General features: G+C 35.6%; 1 protein-coding gene across 10 annotated transcripts in view; it reads left to right on the top strand.

Annotated features, from left to right (window-relative positions):
- Slc9a9 (solute carrier family 9 member A9) overlaps nucleotides 1–25,908 on the top strand; it is a 671,333-nt gene that overhangs the window by 287,252 nt on the left and 358,173 nt on the right. For all 10 annotated transcript variants that reach the window (XM_010608158.3, XM_010608160.3, XM_010608159.3 and 7 more), the window contains one exon: nucleotides 17,126–17,231. In XM_010608158.3, the coding sequence (XP_010606460.1) occupies nucleotides 17,126–17,231 (106 nt within the window). The remainder of the gene's footprint in view (nucleotides 1–17,125; nucleotides 17,232–25,908) is intronic.

The following is a 25,908-nucleotide window of genomic DNA, read 5'->3' as shown; positions in this document are numbered from 1 at the left end:
TTTTTATTGATTAATTTAAAACAGCAATCATTTATATATTAATATAAATAACATTTCTTGGTTCTCATTTTTCCCCAAGAAATGTTATTTATATTAATATATAAATGATCAAGATCCCAGTAATGAATGTAACTGTACTGTATACCTAGAATGTACCAATAAACTCAATAAAAATAAAATATATAAAAAATAAATAATAAAAATAAAATTTTATTAACATAAATTCATTTTTCAAAAGAAAAAATTATTGAGAAGAGTGGCATTATTTTATTCTTGCAAAATTATAATATGTGATGCAGTAGAATACAGCCAGGTTCCTACATCTGCTTTTGTATCTAATCTGTTACACTAATCCACATCTGGAGCTGCTGTAAAACTCCACTATATGTGAATGAAGGAATAAGAATGAAAAGTGCAAGAAACATTTTCATATTATTGTGAAAATTATTTTGACATTAAGTATCTTTGTAAGTAAGTCTCAGAAGTCCGCAGGGGTCCCTAGGTCATATTTTGAAACCATTGTCTTGGGCATTAGAAATTGTTTCTCCTGGGGCTGGAGATTTAGCTCAGTGGTTCTGCTGCCTGCCTTGCAAGCACAAGGTCCCAAGTGCAATCCCTGGTACCAAAAAAATTTAAAAAGAAAGAAAGAAATTGTTTCTCCCATGAAACTCTGGGTGAGAAGAGCTGCAGTAGTGTACTTTCATATAGTGTTCATCTCCACTACTAATTCAGTGCCAAAATGATAAATCACATTGAGGTTCAAAAGAAAATCCCAATATGTTATCGTGATGTTTTGTGTGACTTCTAATTTACAGTGATCTCAATGAATTAATATCTAATAATCAGCTTCCTAGATCTGCGATCATTTCTTTGACCTCGTTCAAAAGGGTTATGTTTTCTGCTTTTATTTTTAGGGTTATGATCAGCAGAGGTTAACTGGCAAAACCCATCCATTCACTGACTCTGCTGCAGGTCTTCCCTGAGAAGGTACAGGCTCAAAATAATTCCAGTATTCATGCTTGTACCCAGATACCACATTTTAGAAATCTCTTCTTAAAATTTCACTCTGTACAGTATTTCAGAAAGTGAGAAAAATTACAAGGAATTTCCTCCTCTTTCTTCCCATTAGGAAAAGAAAATAAAATTTTGCCATAAATCACCTTTGTAAATGGAAGAGTGCTACCTCATTTATGAGAATGCCAGGTTCTTCACCTGTCAGGCCTCACATCAATTCAGCTGCAGAAGCCAGAGACATATTTGATTCTCCTTGTTTCAGACAAGTGTCATCCATACTCATTTGCACAGAAAACCATGGGGTGGGCTCTCTAGGGACAGGTAGAATTTTGACAAGGCTGAATGATGACTTAAAATGACAGGGGTAGGAACTGTTGTGTCTTCTTGTCCATTGACCTAGACAAATCTGTGCTAGGTTGCTGAGAGCTGCCACATGAAAATATCATTTGAAATTTAAATTCCTTCTAAAACACTAAGAAAATATGGATCAGAAAGCTGATAACAGGGATTCTTTGGAAAAGGCTGTCACTAATTCACCCGAATGACTTAGAAGTTACTGAAAAAGCATCAAGAAAGTGATCATTTGAAGACCTGGCAGTTTTAGAAAACATAATTTCAGAGTCAACATGTTGAGCTACTGATGGGGGTCAGTCATTTTCTGTATTTTTATCTCTGGGCATGTTATTACCTTTGATGTGATAAAAGATTAGCTTTGATGCTATAATAAGATTGTAGTATGATATGAGACTCTTGGTTTATGAAGAAATTAGTCAAAATATATTATTTCAATGTTCGAGTTTTTCTCTTGCAGATGGAGAAGTATCTTATATGTGAGCTTAACAAATTTCCATGAACCTTGAATGCATTCCCCCCACAGATATTCTATGCACTTCCACCTTATAGCCTCTGACCAAGCCTTCTGGCTCTCACAGACCATCTTGTTTACTAAGGAAGTACATTTCCCTTCTGCCCCTCAGTTGTCCTCTGCCTTTTCCAGATCTTGCTCCAACAATCTTCCTTTCTTACTTGTGTCTTCAACCTCTCTTGCCTCTGGCTTCCTCTACACAATCTGTAAAATTAGGTGTCTAGGCTACCTTGGCTTCATAGCGGTAGGCTATTGCTTTTTCTCTGCATCCCTCATCATCAGCTTCTTGAAAGTGCACTCCACACTGCCTCCCTCCCCCATACCCTTGCTATTTGGCTGCCGAAACTATTTTTCTCAGAAATCTCCAAAAATTCAGTGACATTTCTCACTCAGTTTTCACACTCTTCCACTACCTTAGAATAAAGTGTGTTGTGTGTGTCTTCATCTGTTTGAGCAAAGATGCTCAAATGTACTTATGTCCTTATTAAAAATTTAAAAGGCACAGTGTATTTTTTCTGGAGCTAAAATATCAGTCAGGAAGAAAGAACTCCAAACCAAAAGTGAAGCAATCTGCCAAAAAAAAGGCAGGTAGAGCTAATGAATGATAAAAGCAAAACAACCAAATCCCTTAGCAAAATCAGAGATTTAAGAAATCTTTGTCTTTATCTTCTGTCTTTCTCATCCACATAGCATCTGGAGTGTTGCTCTCATTCTATCCCAAGAAGGCCCATCTTGAACAGACATTGCTCTTCACCTTGGGCTAGGGTTGTCCTGACAAATGTCACAAGGTGTGTGCAAAGCTGCACTGAGCATGTCCACCATTGTTCCCTTAGCTCCCCCAAGGAAGATGTGCTTGGACATTGAGTGTAACATCAAACCCTACCAGCTAGCTAATTAAGTGTGCTTTTTAAAAAAATTCCAAGCTCAGCAGTAGAATGGGCAGCTAACTTCCTGACTCACCTATTTGACTCATTTGTGGTCCTGACAAAACACTCCCTGTTGTGTAGGCCACAGTGTATGGCTTTATTTGGAAGCTGCTGTATTTCTTTACAGGGTAGGTAGAAATATGAAAAGGAATATATTTTTCTTTTGTGTGGGATATGGTTTATGAAATGGAGTTCAGTTCATTGTTCAGAAGGAATTGTGAGGATGTCAGGGAAGTTTTTAATCAAACTGGATATTTAATTAAAAGGATTTCAGTCAGAGGCCTGCCCCATAGCATCAGTGGTTTGAACCCAGAAATTGGTATACTGGTGAGCAGCAGAGAAAAGGACTCACGGTGGCTTGGTGAGAATTGAAGACCACTGTGTAAGCAAAAAGTTGTCTCAATAAAGGCACAGGAGGCTGCATCTGTTGAAATGAGAAGACAAAGAAACAAGTCCCAAGATCAGACTTCCAGATCACCTAAGGTAACCCCAAAGGGAAACAGAATGCAACAATCTGATACTCAACCAGCTGGACTCCCTGAATGGGCAATGAAAGAGGATCTGGAAAAAATGAAGTCAGAAATAATTTCTCAGATAATAGCAGAGATTGTGCCCATAGTACAATATATGATTAATAAATCTATAGCAGACCCAGATTAAAAAAAATAGAGGAGCTGAGGAATAGGATGGAATCCCAACATAGGAAACATATGGAATCTGTAAAACAGATGCAAACAGATTTCCAGCATATTAAAAACTCCATTGAAAGTTTACACAGTAGCATGAGCCAATGCAAAGATAGAACTTCAGACATAGAATATAGGATTGCAATTAGTGAACAGAAAAAGAAAACTACTTTAAAAATAGTAAGGGACCATGAGAAATCAATCCAACAGCTGCTAGATGATGCAAAGAATAATAATGTAAGACTGATTGGAATGAAGAAACAGGAGGAAGTGTAGATGACATTAAAAAAGTTCACAGAAGTAATGGAAGAAAACATCCCAAGTAGGGGAAAACAGTTTGACATACAGATAATTGAGGCATATAGGAGTCCAACTAGGCAAGATTAAAAAACAAATGCACATAGGCATACAATAGTTAAGATTACAGAAACACAACAGAACAAAATTCTACAAGTAGTCAGAGAAAAGAAACAAATCACATACAAAGGAAAGGCTATCAGAATCATAGCAGAACCAAGATATGTCATATAATGGTACATTATCCCAATGATGAATGTAACTGTATTATATATTTAACATGTACCAATAAAAATATTTAAAAATAAATAAACAAATAAAAGAATCATGGCAGACTTCTCAACACAAACCCTCAAGGTAAGAAGAGCTTGGAGTGATATATTTCAAGCCCTAAAGGAAAACAGTCTCCAACCCAGACTGATGTACCCTGCAAAACTATCTTTCAAAATTGACGGAGAAATAAGATGTTTCATGACAAACAACCCCTGAGGAACTTCATGAATACCAAGTTAGCACTCTAAAAAAATTTAAACAATATCCTAGGAAATGACAATGAGGATAATAACCCCAGGAAGCCCAGCAGAAGGAATCCATCAGTCATAACAAGAAATTAAATGCAAAAGTGGAGAATCCAACAAAAAGAAAAAGTCATGACAAAGATAAGTCAACACATATCAGTTTAATCATCAACATTAATGGTGTTGATTGGCAGAATGGGTCAAGAAGCAAGATACAACAATATGCTGCATACAAGAAATACATTTAATTCAAAAAGAAACTCATAGACTGAAAGTTAAAGGGTGGAAAACAATACTCCATGTGACAGGAACCCAGAAAAAAGCAGGAGTAGCTGTCCTCTTTGCAGATCACGTGGATTTCAAACCAACACTGATCAAGAGAGACAAAGAAGGACACTACATCTTTGTAAAGGGAACAATCCAAGAGGAAGAGATGACAACCATAAATATATATGCACGAAACACTAGTGTGCCCAACTATGTGAAAGAATTACTAACAGACATGAAAAATCAAATAAGCACTAACACAGTAGTAATGGGGGACCTCAATACCCCATTCTCACAAATAGATAGATCAACTAGATAGAAAATAAACAATGAAATACTAGAACTCAATCAAGCTCTTGAACAAATGGCCTTAATGGATGTTTACAGAGTGTTCCACCCCACAAAATCAGAGTACACATTATTCTCAGTGTACATGGGTTGTTCTCCAAAATAGACCACATACTCACTCATTGAACATGTGTAAATAAGTGCAAAGGAATTGAAGTGATCTCCTGCATATTATCAGACAATAGTGTGATGAAACTGGAAATGAATAGTAAAAGAAACTGCAAGAATTTCATAAACACATGGAAAATTGAACAACACACTCCTGAATAACCAATGGATCACAGAGGATATTAGACAAGAAATCCAACAATTCCTACAATTAAATGACAATGACTACAACATGTAGGAATTGATGGGACACACTGAAAGCAGTCTTACAAGAGAAATTCATAGCACTGAATACACATATTAGGAAAATAGGGTAACTGCAATTAACCTGATGCTGAGCCTTGAGCTTCTAGAAAAAGAATAGCAGGACAAATATAAATCTCATACAAGGAAGGAAATTATAAAGATCAGAGCAGAAATTAATGCAATGGACACTAAAAGAATGAAACAAAAACATCAATGAAGCCAGGAGTTGGTTCTTCAACAGAATAAACAAAATTGACAAATCCTTAGCCAAACTTATCAAAAAGAAAAAAGAAAAGGCCCAAATCCATGCAATTAGGAATGATAATGGTGAAATTACAATGAACCCAATAGAAATCCAGAGGATCAATACCTACTTCAAGATCCTATAATCAATAAGATGGAAAATACAGAAGAAATGGACATATTCCTAGATTCACTTGAATTACCAAAGTTGAACAGAAATGACCTAAAAATTCTAAACAACCAAATATCAATGAATGAAATTGAAAATGTAATTAGAAACTTACCAAGAAAAGCCCAGGCCTTGATGGCTTCAACACTGAATTCTACAAGACAGAGGGAACTACTGCCACTACTGCTTAAACTCTTCAATGAAATTGAAAGGGAAGCAATACTCCCAAATTAATTCCAGGAAGCAATCATCACTTTAATCCCCAAAACAGAGAAAGACCCAATGGAAAAAGAGAACTATATGCCATTCTCACTAATGAATGTAACTGCAAAAAATCCTTAATAAGATACTGGCAAATAGAATGCATAAGATCATCAAGAAGATCATACACCCTAAACAAGTGGGATTCATCCCACAGATTCAGGGATGGTTCAACATACACAAATCATATACAATATACACAAATCAATAAATGTAATACACTATATTAATAGAGTGAAAGATAACTATATGATCATCTCAATAGATGCAGAGAAAGCTTTTGACAAAATCCAATAGGCATTATGATAAAAACCCTACAAAATTGGAATAGATGCTGTCTACCTCAATCTGATTAAAGCCATCTATGAAAAAACAACAGCCAATATCATACTAAACAGTCTAAAACTGAAATCCTTCACACTAAAATCAGGAACAAGACAAGGATGTCTGCTATCACCACTCCTGTTCAATATAGTGATGGAAACATTAGCCACAGCAATTAGACAAGATAAAGAAATAAAAGGAATAAACAGGAAAGGAATAAGTTAAAATGTCATTATTTGCCAATGATATGGCACTATATAGAAGGCCCCAAGAACTCCATGAAATGACTTCTAGACTTAATAACCAAATTCAGTAAAGTTTATGGATACAAGGCTAGCACACAAAAGTCAGTATTTTTTCTGTACACAAAAAACAGACTCACTGAGAAATGGACAATCAATTCCTTTCATAATAGAATCCAAAAAATTGAAATACCTAGGAATCAACCTAATGAAAGTAATCAAAGACCTCTACTCTGAAAACTACAGCACTCTGAAAGAAAGAAATTGATGAGGATATCAGAAAATGGATAGACATCCCTTGTTCCTGGGTAGAAAGAATCAACATAGTGAAAATGGCCATACTTCCAAAACCGCTATACAAATTTAATGCAATCCCAATTGAAATCCCAGCAGGATACTTCTCAGATCTTGAGAAAACAATCCAAACATTCATTTGAAGGAAGAAGAGAGCTGGAATAGCAAAAGTCATTCTCAGCCACAGAGACATGACAGGGGGTATCATAATTCCCAACTTGAACCTATACTACAAAGCCACTGTGATAAAAACAACATGGTACTGGCAAGAAAACAGACCTGAGGACCAATGGAATAGATTAGAAGATGCAGAAACAACTCCAGACACACTCAGCCACCTCATCTTTGACAAAGACATCAAACACCCTCACTGGAGAAAAGATAGCCTCTTTAATAAATGGTGTTGGAAAAACTGGGTTTCAACTTGCCAAACATTAAAACTAGACTACTATATCTCTCACCATGCACTAAACTGAAATCAAAATGTATTAAATATCTAAATATTAAAACAAGCACTAGATCGGCTGGAAGAAAGGTTAGGTAAAATTCTTGAAGACACTGGCATAGGAAACAGCTTTATGAACAAAACCTCAGTTGCCAGTGAGCTAGCACAAAAAATCACAAGTGGGATGTCTTCTTATTGAAAGGCTTCTGCACATCAAGAGAAATGACGAATAGTGTGAAGAGACAACCCACAATGTGGGAAAAAATTTTCATTAGCTTTTCCTTAGATAAAGGACTACTATCTAGAATATATAAGGAATTTTTAAAAATTGGACCTCCCAAATTTAAAGACCTAATTCAAAAATGGTCATCTGAAATGAACAGACATTTCTCAGACAAAGAAGTAGAACTAGCAAATAAACATATGAAAAATTGTTGAACATCACTGGTCATTAGAGAAATACAAATGAAAACAACACTGAAATTCCATCTCATCCCAGAAAGAATGACTGCTATGATGAAATCAACCAATAGCAAATGCTGGATGGGATGTGGAGAAAGAGGAACACTTGTAGATTGGTGCAACCACTGTGGCAAGTAGTATTGAGATACCTCAAACAACTAGGACTGGAAGTACCATTTGATCCCACTGGGTATCTTCCTTAAATAATTAAAAGAATAGTGATATGTGAACCTATGTTCATAGCAGCACAATTTGTAATAGCTAAAACTTTGAATAGCCCAATTGCCCATCAACTGAAAAATAAAGAAAATGTGCTTTTGGGTGCCACAAAGGAGCCCAGCTGCCCCTCTAGGCCCTCTGATAGGCATACCCCTTCAACCCAGCACCACAGAGGAGCCCAGCCACTGCCCACTACCCTCCAGTAGGCACACCTCTTCAACCCAGTGCCACAGAGGAGCCTAGACACAGGGATGCCAATACAGCAGTGATCACCACCCCGACTTCCCGTGAACAAGAGAAAGAAGGCCTCTCTCAGGCTCCTAGATGAAAATTGAAGCCCACAGGAAAAGTGAAGAAAATCTATGAAAAAGGCACACCACACCACCATAGTTGATAAGTTGGAGGGACCAACACCCAACATTGGAACCTGGTCTAACTTCAGAGGAAAGACAGCTGGAACATGCAGTAGAACCTTGCACAGTTCAACCCAGCAGGAGGACAGAGATACCAACTTAAGCCTTGCAGCCAAAAATCAACCTGAACCTCAGGGGACAGATGCTGGCTTGCTGAGACTAATTAGCTTAGACCTGCACACACCTGCCCATGATGTCTATTGTGCTAATAAAGGCATACCCTGAAAGAGGTGCTCTATTTCTATTTGTATTTTTTATCTTCAAAGTAATATTTTTCACTTATCTTTAATCATTTAAAAATATTTTATATATCTTTATCTTTTCTAAATTTTTTCCTTTTTTAATCTTTTTCTTTTCTTTTTTGCTTTCTCTCACTTTCTCTCTCCATTACTCTCCCTTTTTTGTTCCTGTTCCTGATCATCCTAATTAGAAATTTTTTTTCTTTTCCCTTTCTTCTCTTTTTCATTCTCTTAATTGCCATTAGTTTTAAAAGAAAGTAATAAGAGTGTCTAGCCTCACTATTGTTCTTGGGAATATTTTGTTCTGTCTGCTTCTCTTCTCTTCAACAGCTCCCTAGAGTTTGTGTGATCTTCCTGTGTCCTCTGACCTCACTTCTAACCTTTCTCTATCTTATCTATATATCATTCCCTCCTCAACTCCTTCTAACTCTCCGTCCTGAATAGTAAAGTTGCTATATTGAAGAATTTATTCACTAGAAACATATTTTGGGCTGGTCCTCAATTTTGATTTCATTCACATGGTTAAAGGTGATAGATTAATAACTACCACAACTAAAGCTGTGTGTGATGCTATTGTGTTGCTGATTGCATCACTTGGTCTCTAAGGTGTTGTGATTGATCTAATCAGTTGTCCTCCCTGGTATAATGGAAATGAGTTTGCCTCAGAGACAGACATTAGAGATGCAAAATCTAAAGACCAGCTATATCTGAAAGATTGAAGTATTAACCCAGGAATTAAACCAAGGACAGTACTAATGACAAATAGAAATGAGAAGGCATTTAAACAAGACACAGACTTCCACTCCACCAACGTAAACTCTGGGAGAAATGAGGTGGAAAAGTCTGACAGTCAAATATCTGTACACCCTGAACCGATAACACAGGAAGTAAAAAAGCAGATAAATGTGGTTCTAGAAAAATTCAAAGCAGAAATAATTTCCCAGATAATCACAGAGGGGGTGAGAATAATGAAAGAAATGATTAGAGACAATAGAACAGAGACACATAAAAAATAGAGTGCTCAGGACTATGATGGAAACCATCATAGGAAAGAAATGGAAACTTGAATGCCCAGCATAGGAAAGAAATGGAATCCATGAAATAGATTCAAACAGATATCCAGGATATTAAAAGCTCTATAGAAAGCATTTGTAGCAGGATGAATGAATGTGAAGATAGAATTTCAGATATTGAAGATAGGATTGCAGTCAGTGACTGTGAAAGCAAGATCTTTTACAAACAGTAAGGGACCATGAGAAATCAATCCAACAACTCTTAGATGATGCAAGGAAGAATAATATAAGATGGATAGGAATCCATGAAGTAGCAGGAGAAAGATCAAATGACATAAAAAATTTGTTCACAGAATTAATGATACAAAACTTTGCAAGTATAGGGGAAGAATTTGACATACAGATAAGTAAGGCATATAGGACTCCAACTAGCCATGATCAAAAAAATCTACACCGAGACATATAATAATCAAGATCCTAGAAACCCAACAAAAGAACAAAACACTACAAGCAGTTAGAGAAAAGAAACAAATCACATGCAAAGGAAAGCCCACTGGAATCACAACTGACTTTTCAACACAAACCCTCAAGTCAAGGAGAGCCTGGAGTGAGGTATTTCAAGTCCTAAAAGAAAACAACCTCCAACCTAGACTGATGTGTCCTGCAAAACTATCTTTCAAAATTGATGGGGAAATAAGATACTTCCATGACAAAGAACACCTGAAAATTTCATGAACACCAAACTGGCATTCCAAACACTTCTAAACAATATCCTGGAAAAATAAAATGAAGACCACAACTCCATAATGGCCACGAGAGCAAATATACCAGGCAAGGCAAAAAATTAAAGGGAGAGAAGGAAAAATTAAAAAATCAAAGAACCAATAACAGGAAAATAACCTGACAATGAAAAGCCAACACATAACAGTTATAACCATCAATGTTAATGGCCTCAATTCACCATTCAAAAGAAACAGGCTGGCAGAATGATTAAGAAGCAAAGTACAACAATATACAGTATACAAGAAACCTATTTAATCCACAAAAAATTCATAGACTGAGAGTAAAAGGATGGAAAACAGTTCTCCATGTGACAGGAGCCTAGAAAAAAAGCAGGAGTAGCTATCTTATTTGCTGACAGAATAGATTTCACACCAAAACTAATTAAGAGAGATAAAGAAGGCAACTACATTCTTGTAAAGGGAACAATCCAAGAGGAAGAGATGACAATCATAAATATATATGTACTAAATACTAATGCCCCCAAATATACAAAGCAAATATTAATGGATATGGAAAACAAAATAAGCACTAACAAAATGGTAGTGGGGGACCTCAATACTCCACTGACACAAATAGATCACTTAGACAAAAAAATCAGCAATGAAATAACAAAGTTGAACCAAATCTTAGAACAAACGGACTCAGTAGATGTCTACAGAGTGTTCCACCCCACAAAATCAGAATATACATTCTTTTTGGTTGCACACGGTTCATTCTCCAAAATAAACCACATGCTAACTCATAGAACATGATTAAATAAATGCAAAGGAATTGAAGTTATCCCCTGTATATTATCAGACCACAATGCAATTAAACTGGAGATCAATAGCCTAAGAAACTGCAAGAACTTCACAAACACGTGGAAATTAAATAATACCCTGCTGAAAAACCATTGGGTCACAAAGGAAATTAAAGAATAAATTAGACAGTTTCTACAATTAAATGATAATTTCAGTACAACATACAGGAATATGTCAGACACAATGAAAGCACTTCTGTGAGGGAAATTCATAGCAGTAAATGTCCATACTAGGAAAACGGAGTGAGCTCAAATAAACAACCTAATGCTTAACCTTAAACTCCTAGAAAAAGAAGAGCAAGACAAACTGAAAGCTCATGCAAGGGAGGAAATTATAAAGATTAGAGCAGAAATTAGTGAAATGGAGACTAAGAGAATGATACAAAAATAATCAATGAATCGAAGAGTTGTACTCTAGCTGGGCATGGTGGCGCATGCCTGTAATCCCAGCACTCAGACAGCTGAGGCAGGAGTATCGCTGTGAGTTGGAGACCAGTGTGGGCTACATAGTGAGATCCACATCAGTCTCAACTACATAGTGAGACCCTATCTCAAAAAAACAAACAAACAAAAAAGAAAAACTATACTCTAATAAAATAGAAAACACAGAAGAAACGGACAGATTCCTAGACACATGAACTTCCAAAATTGAATGAAGAAGATATAAAAAGTCTAAACACCCCAATTACATTCAGTGAAATTCAAAATGTAATTAAAACATTACTAACAAAGAAAAACCTAGGCACTGATGGATTCACTGTTGAATTCTGCAAAACATTTAGAGAAGAACTATTGCCACTACTCTTTAAACTTTTCAATGAAATTGAAAGAGAAGCAATACTTCCAAATTCATTCCTGGAAGCAAGTGTTACTTTGATTCCAAAACCACGGAAAGACACAATCAAAAAAGAGAACTACAGGCCAATCTCCCTAATGAACATAAATGTAAAAATCCTCAATAAGATACTAGCAAATACAATACAGAGTGTCATCAAGATCATACACCCTGACCAAGTCAGATTTATTCCAGGGATGCAAGAATGGTTCAACATACGTAAATCAATAAATGTAATGTACTATAATAACCAAATTAAGGACAAAAACCACATGATTATTTCAATAGATGCAAAAAAGGCATTTGACAAAAACCAACACACATTCATAATTTTAAAAAAAAACTACAGAAAATTGGACTAGATGGTCTTTATCTTAAATTGACAAAGTCTATCTATGAGAAACCAACACCCAACACCATATTAAATGGTCAAAAACTGAAAACCTTCATGCTAAAATCAGGAATAATATGAGGATGTCCAATTGTCACCACTCCTGTTCGGTATAGTTCTAGAAACATTAGCCACAGAAGTTAGACAAGAGAAAGAAATAAAAAGAATAAAGATAGGAAAGGAAGAAGTAAACTGTCACTATTTGCTGATGATATGATACTCTACATAGAAGATCCAAAAACTCTGCCAAAAGACTGTTAGACTTAATTGACAGATTCAGTAGAGTAGTGGGATACAAAGTCAACACTCAAAAATCAATGGCCTCCTTGTACACAAATAACAGACCCACTGAGAGACAAACTAGGGAAATAATTCCTTTCACAATAACATCCAAATAAATGAAATATTGAGGAATCAATCTAGTGAAGGAGACAAAAGACCTGTACACTGAATACTGCAGCACTCTGAAAAAAGAGATCAAAGAGGATATAAGAAGATGGAAAGACATCCCTTGCTCCTGGGTAGGAAGAAACAGCATAGTGAAAGTGGCCATATTCCAAAACTGCTATACAGATTCAATGCAATCCCAATTGAAATCCCTACAGTATATTTCACAGAACTTGAGAAAACTATCCAAAAATTAATTTGGAACCAGAAGAGACCTAGAATAACAAAAGCCATTCTGAGCAACAGAGACATAGCAGGGGGTATCACAATCCCCAACTTGAAACTATGCTCCAAAGCCACTGTAATAAAAATGGCATGGTACTGGCAAAGAAACAGACCTGAGGAACAATGGAATAGATTAAAAGATGCAGAAATAACACCAAGTCATACTCAGTTACCTCATCCTTGACAGAGGAGCCCACCATCCACAGCAAGAAAAGATAGCCTCTTTAATAAATGGTGTTGGAAAAACTGGCTTTCAAGTTGCCAAAGATTATAACTAGATCCCTATATTTTACCGTGCACAAAACTAAAATCCAAGAGGATTAAAGATCAAAAAAGAAACACTAAACTTAGTGGAAAGTAAATTAGGTAGAAATCTCAAAGACATTGGCATTGGAGAAGACTTTATGAACAAATCCTCAGCTGCACAAGAACTTGCACAAAGAATAAACAACTGGGATCTCATTGTATTAAGTTTTTGCAGTGCAAGAGAAATCACCAATAGGGCTAAGAGACAACCTTCAATGTGGGAAAAAAATTTTACCAGCTACTCCACAGACAAAGGTCTACTATCTAGAATATACAAAGAACTCAAAAAAATCAGACCCCCAAAATACAAAGACCCAATTCTAAAATGAACAGACATTTCTCAGAAAAAGAAAAAAAAAGCAACAAAGAAATATATGAAAAAATGTTCACCATCACTGGTCATTTGAGAGACACAGATGAAAACAACTCTGAGATTCTGCTTTACCCCAGAAAGAATGGCTGCTATCAAGAAATCAACCAATAACAAATGCTGGTGGGGCTCTGGGGAAAAAGGAACCCTTCTCCATTGTTGGTGGGAGTGCAGACCGGTGCAACAACTGTGGAAATCAATATGGAGATACCTCAAAGAACTAGGATTAGAAGTTCCATTTGACCCAGCTATCCCTCTGCTAGGTATTTTTTCAAAACAAAAGAATCATACCACAGCAATATATGTGCACCCATGTTTATAGTGGCATGGTTTGCAATGGCTAAAACTTGGAAAGAACCAAATGTTCATCAACTGGAGACTGGACAAAGAAGATGTGTTTTTTCTATAAAATGGAGTACTACTCAACCATAAAGAATGAGACACTAGAAACGTTTATAGTGAAATGGATGCTCATTGAGGCTATACTGTTAAGTGACATTAAATAGAACACAGGTGTAAATACTGAATAGTTTCTCTGGTATGAAAAACTGAAAGTGTAAATAAGGTTCAAATGGTATATTGAGAGCAGGAAATAGGAAGAAAATGGCTAAAGGGGAAGTGGGAAGGGGAGGGAAAAGGAAATAAGGAAAAGCAAAAAAACATGAGAAAAGGAAAAATGAACACAGGGTCTTTGTAAATAGGAAATGGTGAATGGGGTGAAGGGGGGACAGGGGTATGGGGAAAAAACAAGAACCAAGATTGATTATATAAAGGTACAAATTTCCAACAATGATTTCAGCTAATGATTTAAAATTATCCTTGGAAAGTTGCATCCATCCCCATAAGAGTGGACTCCATAATTGCAAAGTGGGAAAGGAACTCTGGATATTGCCTGAATATAGCCTAGGAAACTCCCTGGACTAGAGATGAGTAGAAAGTCATCTTCAGATCTCTCAGATCTCAAAATTACAAAGAAATGGCTGCACAGATTAAAGTAAAAAATACAGCTGCCATGCTAGAATTTCCTGTTAAAGAATTACTTTTATTACACATGATCCTAGCAAAAGGAAATGCTGATAACTAAACCCTAATTGAAACCGTTTTGTTTTGATTAGGTACAGGCTCTTCATTTTACCCAGGAAAGAGAAAGAGATTACTTAGCAGAAGTATTTGCTACTCCCCTTTTACCACCACTACAAAGGCAAAGAGCTGGAAAAAATGTTAACAGCCACACATTAGCAGAGTAGATCTCTGCCATTTTACCTAATATGATTAATGAAATTGATGGTATGCCTGTTTAAAAAAAATAGGATCTAGCCAACTATCGTGCCAATTTGTGACATTTCTTTGTTGTTTTCTTTTTCTTTTTAGATTCTTGTAGTAGCTCCTTTTTAAAAATAAGCATTGAAGAAAAATAAACCAAGTATTTAAATTGAAAAATACAATTATATGAATTTATGGTATACAAAATGTTTGGAGATATGAAAACATCGTGGAATGGTTAAATAAAACTACTCTAGAATTAGTATGCATATTTTCCCACATGCTTATCATTTTTTTGTAGCAAGAACACTAAAACTCTAGCCAATTAGCAATTTTCAAGTGTATATTGCATTGTTTTTAAATATAGTCACACTGTTTCTCACAACAGATGGAAATATAGCCCCTCCTTTCTGTCTCTAAAGCATGAAATCCACCATTAAATGTTTCTCCTCTGCCCTGTCCTCACTGACATTACCTCTTATTCATCCTCTTATTAAAGGCTTACATATTGCAGCACTGTACTACAGGCTTGTGATACACAGAAAAGATAAGATCCAATGAATAAGAATGAAACACTATGGGGCCGGGGATTTAGCTCAGCGGTTCAGTGGCCTGCCTTGCAAGCGCAAGGACCCAAGTTCAATCCCCAGTACCAAAAAAACAAAACAACAACAACAAAAAAAACCAAGAATGAAACACTATGGTCACTGGCTGGCAAGCACACAGGGTGGTTGATGTGAAGGACTTTGTGGGCCTCATCCACACCTCTTTCTGTCCTGGCACAGGTCACCTCTTACTTCAACCACTGGCAAACCTCCAGCCACATGGCCCTTCAGACCCTGCCCTGTTGCCTGAGCTTTATTTCCAAATCAAGATGTCATCTCCCCTATTAAACCCTTCCATTGTTCCCTATTGTGGAAGGCAGGGCAAGCTCCGTTCTTCTTGATTATACATGTAAAATCTTAAAACTCAACTTGCCTTTCTTGCTTTTTCCCAATAGCATTCTTTTACAGCATAGTTACTATTCTCACAGTCCATGAAATAGGAAAGAACAGAAATGAAAATATCCACTCTGCCTTAGAAATTTACCATCAGTATCATTTTCAACCACTCTCTTTCCCTCTTGGCAATCAATTCAATGGATCATTTTCCTAATGATTGCTGTTCACACTTTGCATAACTATTTCAAATATCAAGGCACTGAATGGTTTTGATGAACACAGATAATCAGTCTATGATTATTTACCATCCTGATGTATTCACAGAGGCTCAGTGCAGGTACACAGCATAGAGTAACCACGCAGCAGGTCACAAGAAACAAGTCCTGCTCTTATGGACATTTATTCTTTCCTTCTAGATGAAAGTGATCTCAGGAGTAAATGAGAGCCAGGTGCCAACCACTCCTTCCGCCACTGCAACAATATTCATTTATTTATTCCCTGAGTCATTCAAGCATCAAACAGTTATTGAGTGCCAACCAATATCACCTGTTGCAAAGATAGACTCTTTCACCAGGGACCTCACAGTCCCTTTCTATGATAAATTTGTGATTTGATCCAAATGGTGGGATCATATAGGAATGAGCCAGATCACTGCTGAGGATGTCAAGGGATTGAGAAGAGATCAGTTGAGAGGTTCTTAGAAACAAATAAATGGGTCTTTTGTAGCAAGAAGTGTGTGTATTTAGGCAATTGAGAGTATTAGCGGATGGATGACAAAAATTGCTGCCTTATTAAATGGAATCAAAATGCACAAAGTAATCAAGAAACTATGCAGCATGTTTGTAAAATTATGGCAGATTCAGTGTGGCTTGAGGGAAGCAGCAAAGGGTGGGGAAGGGGTGAAGACACAGAAGTTTCTGAGAGGTAAGCAGGGAATAGATTATATAGGACACATACCACGGAGCTCACATCTTCTCCAAATTACTGGGGATCCAAGAGAAATCACTCAGCAGGGGAATGACATGATCAGATAATTTTTGAATAAAGATCTATTGTTGGTATAAAGGATGGATTTTAGAAGATCAGTATTTCCTGAATGCTTTTCAGGAAAGGAAAATTCCATGGCTGTGTCCCAGCTAATGCCTCATCTTTGTATGTCTTCCTAGTGACAGTGCTGGCCATTTTCCACGAATTGCACGTCGACCCTGACCTGTATACGCTCTTGTTTGGGGAGAGTGTGTTCAATGATGCAGTGGCCATCGTCCTCACATAGTAAGTACCACAGCTTGGCCTGTCTTTCTTTAACCACATGAAATATGATGCCACTTGGAAGTAATTCCTGGTGTATTTAATGAAATCTTTTCTCTATGTCTTAGTGATCGGTAATTTCTAGCTTTTAAGGAATTCTTATCACAGAAAATCTCCAATAATGGGCACAATTCATTAGACACTTAACTTCTAGTACTATTAATGGATTTCACATTTCTAGCTTATTACAAGGTACTACCCAGAAGGTAACAGAATTTTTTTTCTCAGTGCATATATTTGACTGATTCACTTAGGGCTCATAAATGCACATAAATGAGCTTCCTTCATTTCAGATCAATATCATTTAATTTTTTTTCCTCAGGCATGTCACTTTCCAGATAAAAAACTAACAGAAGCCCTTGTATTTATGGTGAATTCGGCAGGTTGGAGTTGCAACTTGAGGGTCAGCATACTTTGTATTTCTCATTGTAAATGTAGTGCTTTATAGGAATGCACACATATTTAAATAATCATATGACAAATGAAACTGATGGAATTTCAACTCAGAGCTAATGTAATTTCCTTTTGTGCAGGGAGGATTTTCTCTTTGAGATGAGAACCTGTGCTCTTTCCTCACCTCTTTTTTAGACACTTACCATTTATATTTAATAAATGCCACTTTGGTAGTTTTTACTATGTCAAAGGTCTTTTTTTGGTTTTAGATTAAGACCAACATTTTGGGCAACTGTCAGACATCCCAGAGGAAAATAGCTATCCAATAATTATATGTGACAACAGGACCATATCTCTGGTGTTAATTACTTCAAATGCAGTTGAAAATGTATAGTGAAGCAACAGGGATATTTAAAAATCAGGTCTCATAGAAATGACAGCACTATTCTCTTTTTTTTTTTGCCCACTGACATTTCTTACACCTGCCACCCCAAAGTTGCACCTCTAAAAGTTCTTTAATAGGCTACGAAGGAAGATAGAGGTACAGTGAAGAGATATGGAGGGGTATATGTTTTTCAATCCTCATGAAGACATTAATTGCAGAGGCAACATGGCATAGTAGAAAAAGACTAGATTAAAGTTCAAAAGATCCAAAGGCTGGGAATATAGCTCAGCAGTGCAGCATCTGCCTGGCAAAAGATCTGGTGTCACGATTCCCACCAATTAACTGCAATTATTACTGTACACAAGAAAGCAACTTAAACTGAGGTGAACAAAAAAAGAGTCCATGTTAGCTGATTTAAATGAGCAGTATGAGTGGAAATGCCACAAAACACCCCAATGACCTGAGCAGCACTCACTCATCACTCATTTCTGTTTTCTTTTTTCCTTTCCTTTTTTTTTTTTTTTTTGGTACCAGGGATCGAACTTGGGTCCTTGCACTTTCAAGGCAGGTGGTGGGGAACCACTAAATCCCCAGCCCACTCACTCATTTCTTCATGATGAGTTCCCTCTTCTGCTCATACGATAGCTGCCAGCATCTTGCAGGGATGTCTTGTAAAAAAAGAATCTTAGTGCTACCATTCTCATCCTAAATCTTGGCACACCTTATAGATTCTGAATCAGTTCCTAACTTGCTTGGAACCAATCACTGTGGCCAGGGAAATGTACTACATGTATTGGCTCAGGTCTAAATCACACCCTTATTGACACCAAGGGTCTGATTAGCTTCTCTTGGAAGCAAATGAGCTGAGGTTGGGGGATGGCAGAATTATTGCTCAGTTAATATTGCTGAGATAAAAGAAGAAGTTGATAATGGATATAAGCATAACACCACAAAGCCTAGGTGACCAGGGTAGTGATTTTGTATAACCATAACCTGTTTGTGCTTGTTTCCTTATTTAAAATTTAAGAAGAGTTGTTAATTTTTAGCTGTTTTATACACACTACAGATTATTCTGAGCAATAAAGCAAAGATGATTGGGAAGGCTTATATCTCTATAATGTATGTAGTCTATTTACAAGTATTTGAGAGTAATGTATCATCATTTATATCAGTATCTTTCTTTCTACTTAGATCTCTCTGCTGTCATTACAATGATTAAAAATAGACCTACTTCTAGTGAAACATTCCTTCATAAATATGGCATTTTATGATTCAGAGAATGTAGAGAATAACCATTTTACATGTGATTTCTTCCATTAGAAATAAATCACTAGTTAAGACATACTGACTAAAGTTGATAAATCCAGAAATAGAGGTTGAAGTGTATTATTTATAAAGTACTTGCAACAAAAATTGATATTATTCCAGTTAAGTAATGGCAGAAAAAGAGAAAGGAAAGCATAAGCTAGGTAAAGTTCCACATCTCTCATAGTAAATTGTACTCTATAGAGTGGCTAAATAAAAAAAATGAAAGTGCATATTATTCAGAGTTGTAGGATAACCATCAGAAGAAAAAAAATCAATGGCTAAAAACTCATACCTTTGCTATTATATAAGGCTATGGTTCAAACAAAGGGGACAAGATCATTTAACTCCATATTTTATGTAATTCTATACTGTCTGCATGCTTTTGATGTATTTACATTATATTTATTTAATATTTTGATTCAGATGATAGAGATATCAAAAATAGAAAGTATAAAAGAAATGCCAGTTTATTTAATTCAGTCAAGCCATTCTAGTGGGCAAAAATCACTGCAGAAAATTAAAGGACAAATGATAAACCTAGGAAAGCATTTTCAACACAAAGGTTGATAGGTTGTCTTTATAATATACATAAAGAACTGGTAATCTCAATATATCAAATTCCCTAAGCTTGAGTAAGTTACTTAAATTATTTGTGCTTGCAGCTGCCTCATTTGTAAAATAAGGATGGTAATAGCACTTACCTCATTGAACAGGATTAAACATAAAATATCTAGACCTAGTCCAAGTTTGTAACTTAATACATTGCTAAATGTTAATAACTTCTGTTACTCCTATTATCAAAGACTGCTAATAAAAGAAAAACATAATAGAAAAATGAGCAAAGGATTTAAGTATACAATGAAAAAAGAAGAAAATAGCCAATAACTGTATTAAATAAAATTAATTTTATAATGATGAAAGAAAAAATCAAGTGAACTCCAAGTATCACTTTTTTTATTTAGAAAATCTTTAAAACTTCAGAACCCATAATATATAATCATACTTGGAGTAAGTGAGAATATGGGAATTGAGAACCTACCTATGTTAGCGGTGAAAGGAAAGTGCTAAAACTTTTATAGAGAGCATTTAGAAGTATTTATTATGAGGCCTTAGACTTTAAGAACCATTTGATCCAGCAATTTCATTTTTTAAACTTTTGTTTAGGAAGTAATTAAAAGCATGTGCAACAATTTCTCCAAGAAAATGAGTGCAATGATTAGAGCAGGAAGTTGTACATGATAGTTCCAGTCAGTTGAACAAATTACAATATATAGATGTTATGGAATTTTATGCCATCATTTAAAAATGATATGGAATAAAATGTATGGATGTAAAAAGATATCTACAGTACATTAAAAGTAAATAAGAAATTTAATATATGCTATTTATTTTTAATAAATAGTAATATTTATGTTTAATAAATCTAAATAGGAAATTTTTGTATATAATAAGACCTAGTTTGATTTAGAATCACAGCCAAATATATGTGGGTATAATTATAATGGGTGTGTTTCCAATTAATATAATTGTTTATGTATATTATGTGTATTTATTATAAATAATTATACATTTTATTTTATCCATGTTATAGATAGAATTATAAAATATAATAATTTGGGTTATCTATGTAAATTGCATATGTAACAATGTACACTCATTATGTAAAGTATAATTTATATGTATATACATTCAAAATATTACATAGAACCACGGGTGATTTTTTTTTTTTTTGGCTTACATTTTTTTTTAATAGAATAAAAGGGCTGGAGATTTAGCTCAGTGGTTCTGCAGCCTGCCTTGCAAGCACAAGGTTCTGAGTTCGATCCCCAGTAGCAAAAAAAAAAAAAAGAAAAGAAAATAGAATAAACTACTTATGACCAACACTAGCACAAAGAATCCTCATTAACATAGTTAAGAACTGGCAATTTTAAAATGAAGATTCCACAGAAATAAAGTCTGAATTTTTTTCCTACCTGTGAGAAAACAAAAAGAGGATGTTGAGGGTTTTTTTGGGCCATTTATCTGCAAAACAGAAACACTGCCATTATTTTAATGAAACATCTACTTGTCAATTCCACAGTGTGCAAATGCCTCCAGATTTTCTTAGATATGAGAACATTATGCTGCTTAGAAGTTCTTACTAAAAAGTGTCATTTGATGTGTTATGCCAGTGAAGCTTGGCACTTAGAGTGAGTGATATTTGAAAGACCGTATTTCTTATAGCTCATATATCTTAGGGGAACTTTAACATGAAAGTTAATGGGATGGCTATGAGACTCAACCACAGCACTAAGAAGAAGCATGAGGTATTATCCAGCTGTTCAACAGAAACGTATTGAGCACAGGTATAGTCCAGACACTGTGGAATTTCGGTAATACAGATTGCAAGGGCACGGTCATCCATCCTGTCCTCAGTACCTCCTCACTGAGATAAGCGAACAACAGCTAAACAGGATTTAATAAACATAACAAAATCCGGTTCTAAAAATTATCTCAAAAATAGCTCTGTAGGATTTGACATAAAAATATTTCTCTATGGATATTCTATTCTCCCTTTAATATCATCTGTGAGATGACTGCAAGCTCCTTGAAGGCAAGTTACACTTTTCTCCACTCCCACAATGCACAGATCATTATTTGGTAGGTTATCCAATAATTACTGAATTGAGTCAATTAATCTATCTCTTCAGATGCAGATGGAAACATTTTACTAATGCTCTCATTAAAACCTATTCCAGAGGATGGATCTTCATCAGGTTTTGTCCAACTATTTAAAAGGCCTTATTAGTCACTCTCATTAATTCACATCTCCTCCCATTTGACCTCTCATCATAAACACCAAGGTTGTAAAGTGTCCCCTTTGATGAAAAAAACCTGAAACTGTTATCAGAACCAGAAAGGGTATTTCTCATAAATCTGCTTAACTTCAAAGCAAGCTTCTTATATCTTGACACATCTTTCTAAAAGTACTTCACTTTGATACTTACATGGAAACTGATAATCACTATGAAAGTCACTTCTTTTGATTTCTATCTTGGTACTGGTGTGATACACAGTTAAAAGAAAAATAAATTATGGCCCTTTTTGCTTAAGAACTTCCTGTCCACTGTCCTGGAAGTCAATCCAATGTTGACTTCCTTATTCAGACAGTAGGTGGTGTCACATGGCAGACCTGGAAGGCTACTCTGGGATCTTTACAAAGAGGCGAGGCATCTGTAATCTCAGAATTTAGGAGGATGAGCTCAAGAGCAGTCTAGACAGCATAGTGAGTTCAAGGCCAGCCTATACTACATACTGTACTGTACTATAGCCTGTACTGACCCTGTTTCCAACAAACAAACACAGACAAATAAAAAAGAAGCTGGGCACTGGTGCTCAGTTGGCATGCACGTGTCTGACATTGAGTGTGAGCTGCCTACACCCCTCCTGCTGCTTCTTTCTTGCTTGTTTTTGCTCGCATCTGATTCCCTATTCCTATTTCTTGGCTATGACTCTGACATTGCACCTTCCCTATCTCTTAATGTTCCTGTTCATATTACTAGGACTGGACGTTGGCTTTGTCCTGTGACTCCATGCATTCCTTGTCTCTCACATTTGATCTGACATTCACTCTGGTTCTCCTGAATTTATCCTGGTGATTGAGTACTTTGTTCATGTCAAGCCATGCATGGCAACAAATTGCCTACCAAAAATAAATAAATAAATCCATATTGATAGTTTCTTATCTCAATTCTATTGCACTTTAATTTATTTGTGCATAAGTCAGATGTAAGTGACAGAAAATTCAAATTAGTTTAAGCACAGGAATCATTGGCCTATTTAACAGGGGTTTAGCTGACTCTGAGCAAGTCAGGCTCAGGAATTCCAATATCCTCTCTTTTCTTCCTTTTTTTCTCTTAGTTCTGATTGCCTCTAAGTGATACCCACATTCTTTCCTGGTACAGATAACTAGTTTATTCTATAAATTAGAAGAGGGTGACTAATGGCACCTCTAGATCTATATTGTAGTGCAAAATAACACTTTATTTTCTCAATATTTACATATAAGTCACAAAGACCCTAACTGATTTCTGTTTGCATCAGAAGATCAGTCTTGGGCCAATCACATAGCACTTTAAGGGAACTAAACATGGTATTTTGTTATCCCAGAATCATATCCCCATCTCCATGGCTAATGAAATGAAATCTATAATTAGGAGAAAGTGGTTGAAAGACAAGTATGGGCATCCCAAAACAGTAACACCTATACTTCATAATAGAGTATTTAAAACATGGCGGATTGAAAGGAAGCTACAAACCTGAATAATGTAAGAGGAAAACATTCTTTTCTAAATGTAGAATTGATTTTGAGAAGTAGAAAAGGAAATTCCTTCTGTGTGAGAAACAAGAGAGAAATCATAACAAAAATAGGATGTTACCACTGTTCTGGCCATGTAAATTTGTAAAAGCCCAGAAGTTTTGGAAGCTGGAAACAGAGGCTGTCTTCTAGTCATAGTAGTACAATTTAAGTTTTTTTAAACAGGCCTGGAATTCAAAAATGTTCCTTTATTCACATCGATGCTGTCCACCGGCCATAAGAAACAGTGAGAGAACTCTCTGGAATTTGAGAAATAGGAAATGCCTGGCCTGGGAACTGTGATATAGGAAGTACAAGCTAATAAAATAACATAAAAAGCTTTCAGGACTATTGAAACAACTACCTCAGCCACATTCCTTCCTCTTAATTCCAAATACATGAAAACTGCTCTAAAATGATATTTTCACACCCAGGCACATGAAAATCCCACAGGACAATAAAACAATCCTTCCTGAAAATTAACTCACATAAAAAGGAAAAGGCCTCCAAAGGAAGTAACTCCACCATGAAGGAACCCAACAAGATAAGCAAAACAAATGTAAATCAGAAGAACAAGCACCTTAAGGAACTAAACCCAAAGTTAGGAGGATCAGAGTAAGACTATAAATAAAATGGTCATACTAAAGAGGATAATGGAGAAGCGGAAAAATTTGGAAAGGATCATTCAAAAGAAAAGGACTTCTCAAAATGAAAAACTGCACATACTGAGATTAAAACCTAAATGGTGACATAAATGTTATATTAAACCAATTAGCAAAACAGAAGCTAAAGGTATGTAATGACACAGATTAAAAATGTGAGAAGCTAGTTAAGAGACATGGAAGATAGCATAAAAAAATCCAGAATCCTTCAATAAAATTTTCAAAAAGATACAATTAAAATTGATTTATGGCAGTATTTGAAGAGATGGTGGATAATAATTTTCCAGAATTAAAGAGACAAACTGAAAAAAATCACTTTATGTCCACAGCTGGATTAATCAAAACTAATCCAAATTCAAATACATTATAGTTTTTAGGGTTTTGTGTGTGTGTTTAATTTTAAAGATCTTATTTGAAAAGCTGCTGATTCATGAATTGGGCAGCACCACAGACTCTAGCTAAGACTCCACCAATGGAAAATGTTTATAAGGCACATGAAGAAGAAAAACAAAGACAATAATTGACTAATTAAAGTGTAAACTGATTGATTGAGTGATTAATGTGCAATGAAAAGTGAGATTGTCAAGGACAAATAGAACTCTTAAAAATAGAAATAAAGTAAATTACTACTTACAATAAAGCTTACTTACACTTACAGTTTGGATAACAAGTTTTCTAATTGGTAACAGGAACAGCAAGCGGACAGAAAAGATAATATGTTCAAAATATCATGGGAGAATGACCAATCACTTAGGTTCTAAATTCAACTAAAATATTGCATAAAAATAAGAATGAAATACATATGCAGATAAACAGTTTACCTCTCTATAATCAATGATAGATCTTCCAAAGGATACAATTAAGTAGAAATAGGAAACTAAGAAGCAAGAAGCAAAGGATGTTAAAGAAATAGGAAGAAACACTTATAAATATAACAAATGACAGTGAAAAATATAATGATGATGAATAATAGGAGAACAAAACAAGTAAACCAAATTACTATACAATCCATTACTGTATTCAAAGATGGAGAACATTAAGTGTTCATGGAAAAAGAGAAGAGGGCAAAGTGGAGACACAGCAAAACACCTCTTGATTAAAGCAATCCAAATGTCACATTAGCCATCTTTTTTGTGTTTTACAAAGTGGTGCAAATGATCTGACCACAGATCATTTCTTTCAATATGGTACAAAAATACTGAAATTGGCCTATACCTACTATTGAAGCTGTAGGTAGTCTTTTACAATTTCAAACTGTGTGAAGGGTACCTATATGTTAGACTTTCATATTTCCCTTTGCCTTCCTAGTTTTTCTCTTTAAAACAAAAAAGAATTATGGGGGCCGGGGATTTAGCTGAGTGGTTCCACCGCCTGCCCTGCAAGCACAAGGACCTGAGTTCGATCCCTGGTACAAAAAAAAGAATTATGGGATCTTTATTAAAAAGTTATTTTCGGGGTTGGGGATTTAGCTCAGTGGTGCCACCACCTGCCTCACAGGTGCAAAGACCCAAATTTGATCCCTGGCACCAAAAAAAAAAAAAAAAAAAAAAAAAAAAA

Source organism: Fukomys damarensis, unplaced genomic scaffold (genome assembly GCF_012274545.1).
Source record: "Fukomys damarensis isolate Sample0158 unplaced genomic scaffold, DMR_v1.0_HiC HiC_scaffold_37, whole genome shotgun sequence".
NCBI lineage: Eukaryota > Metazoa > Chordata > Mammalia > Rodentia > Bathyergidae > Fukomys > Fukomys damarensis.
Note: the sequence above shows the minus strand (reverse complement) of the source record. Positions and strands in the feature narration are given on the sequence as shown.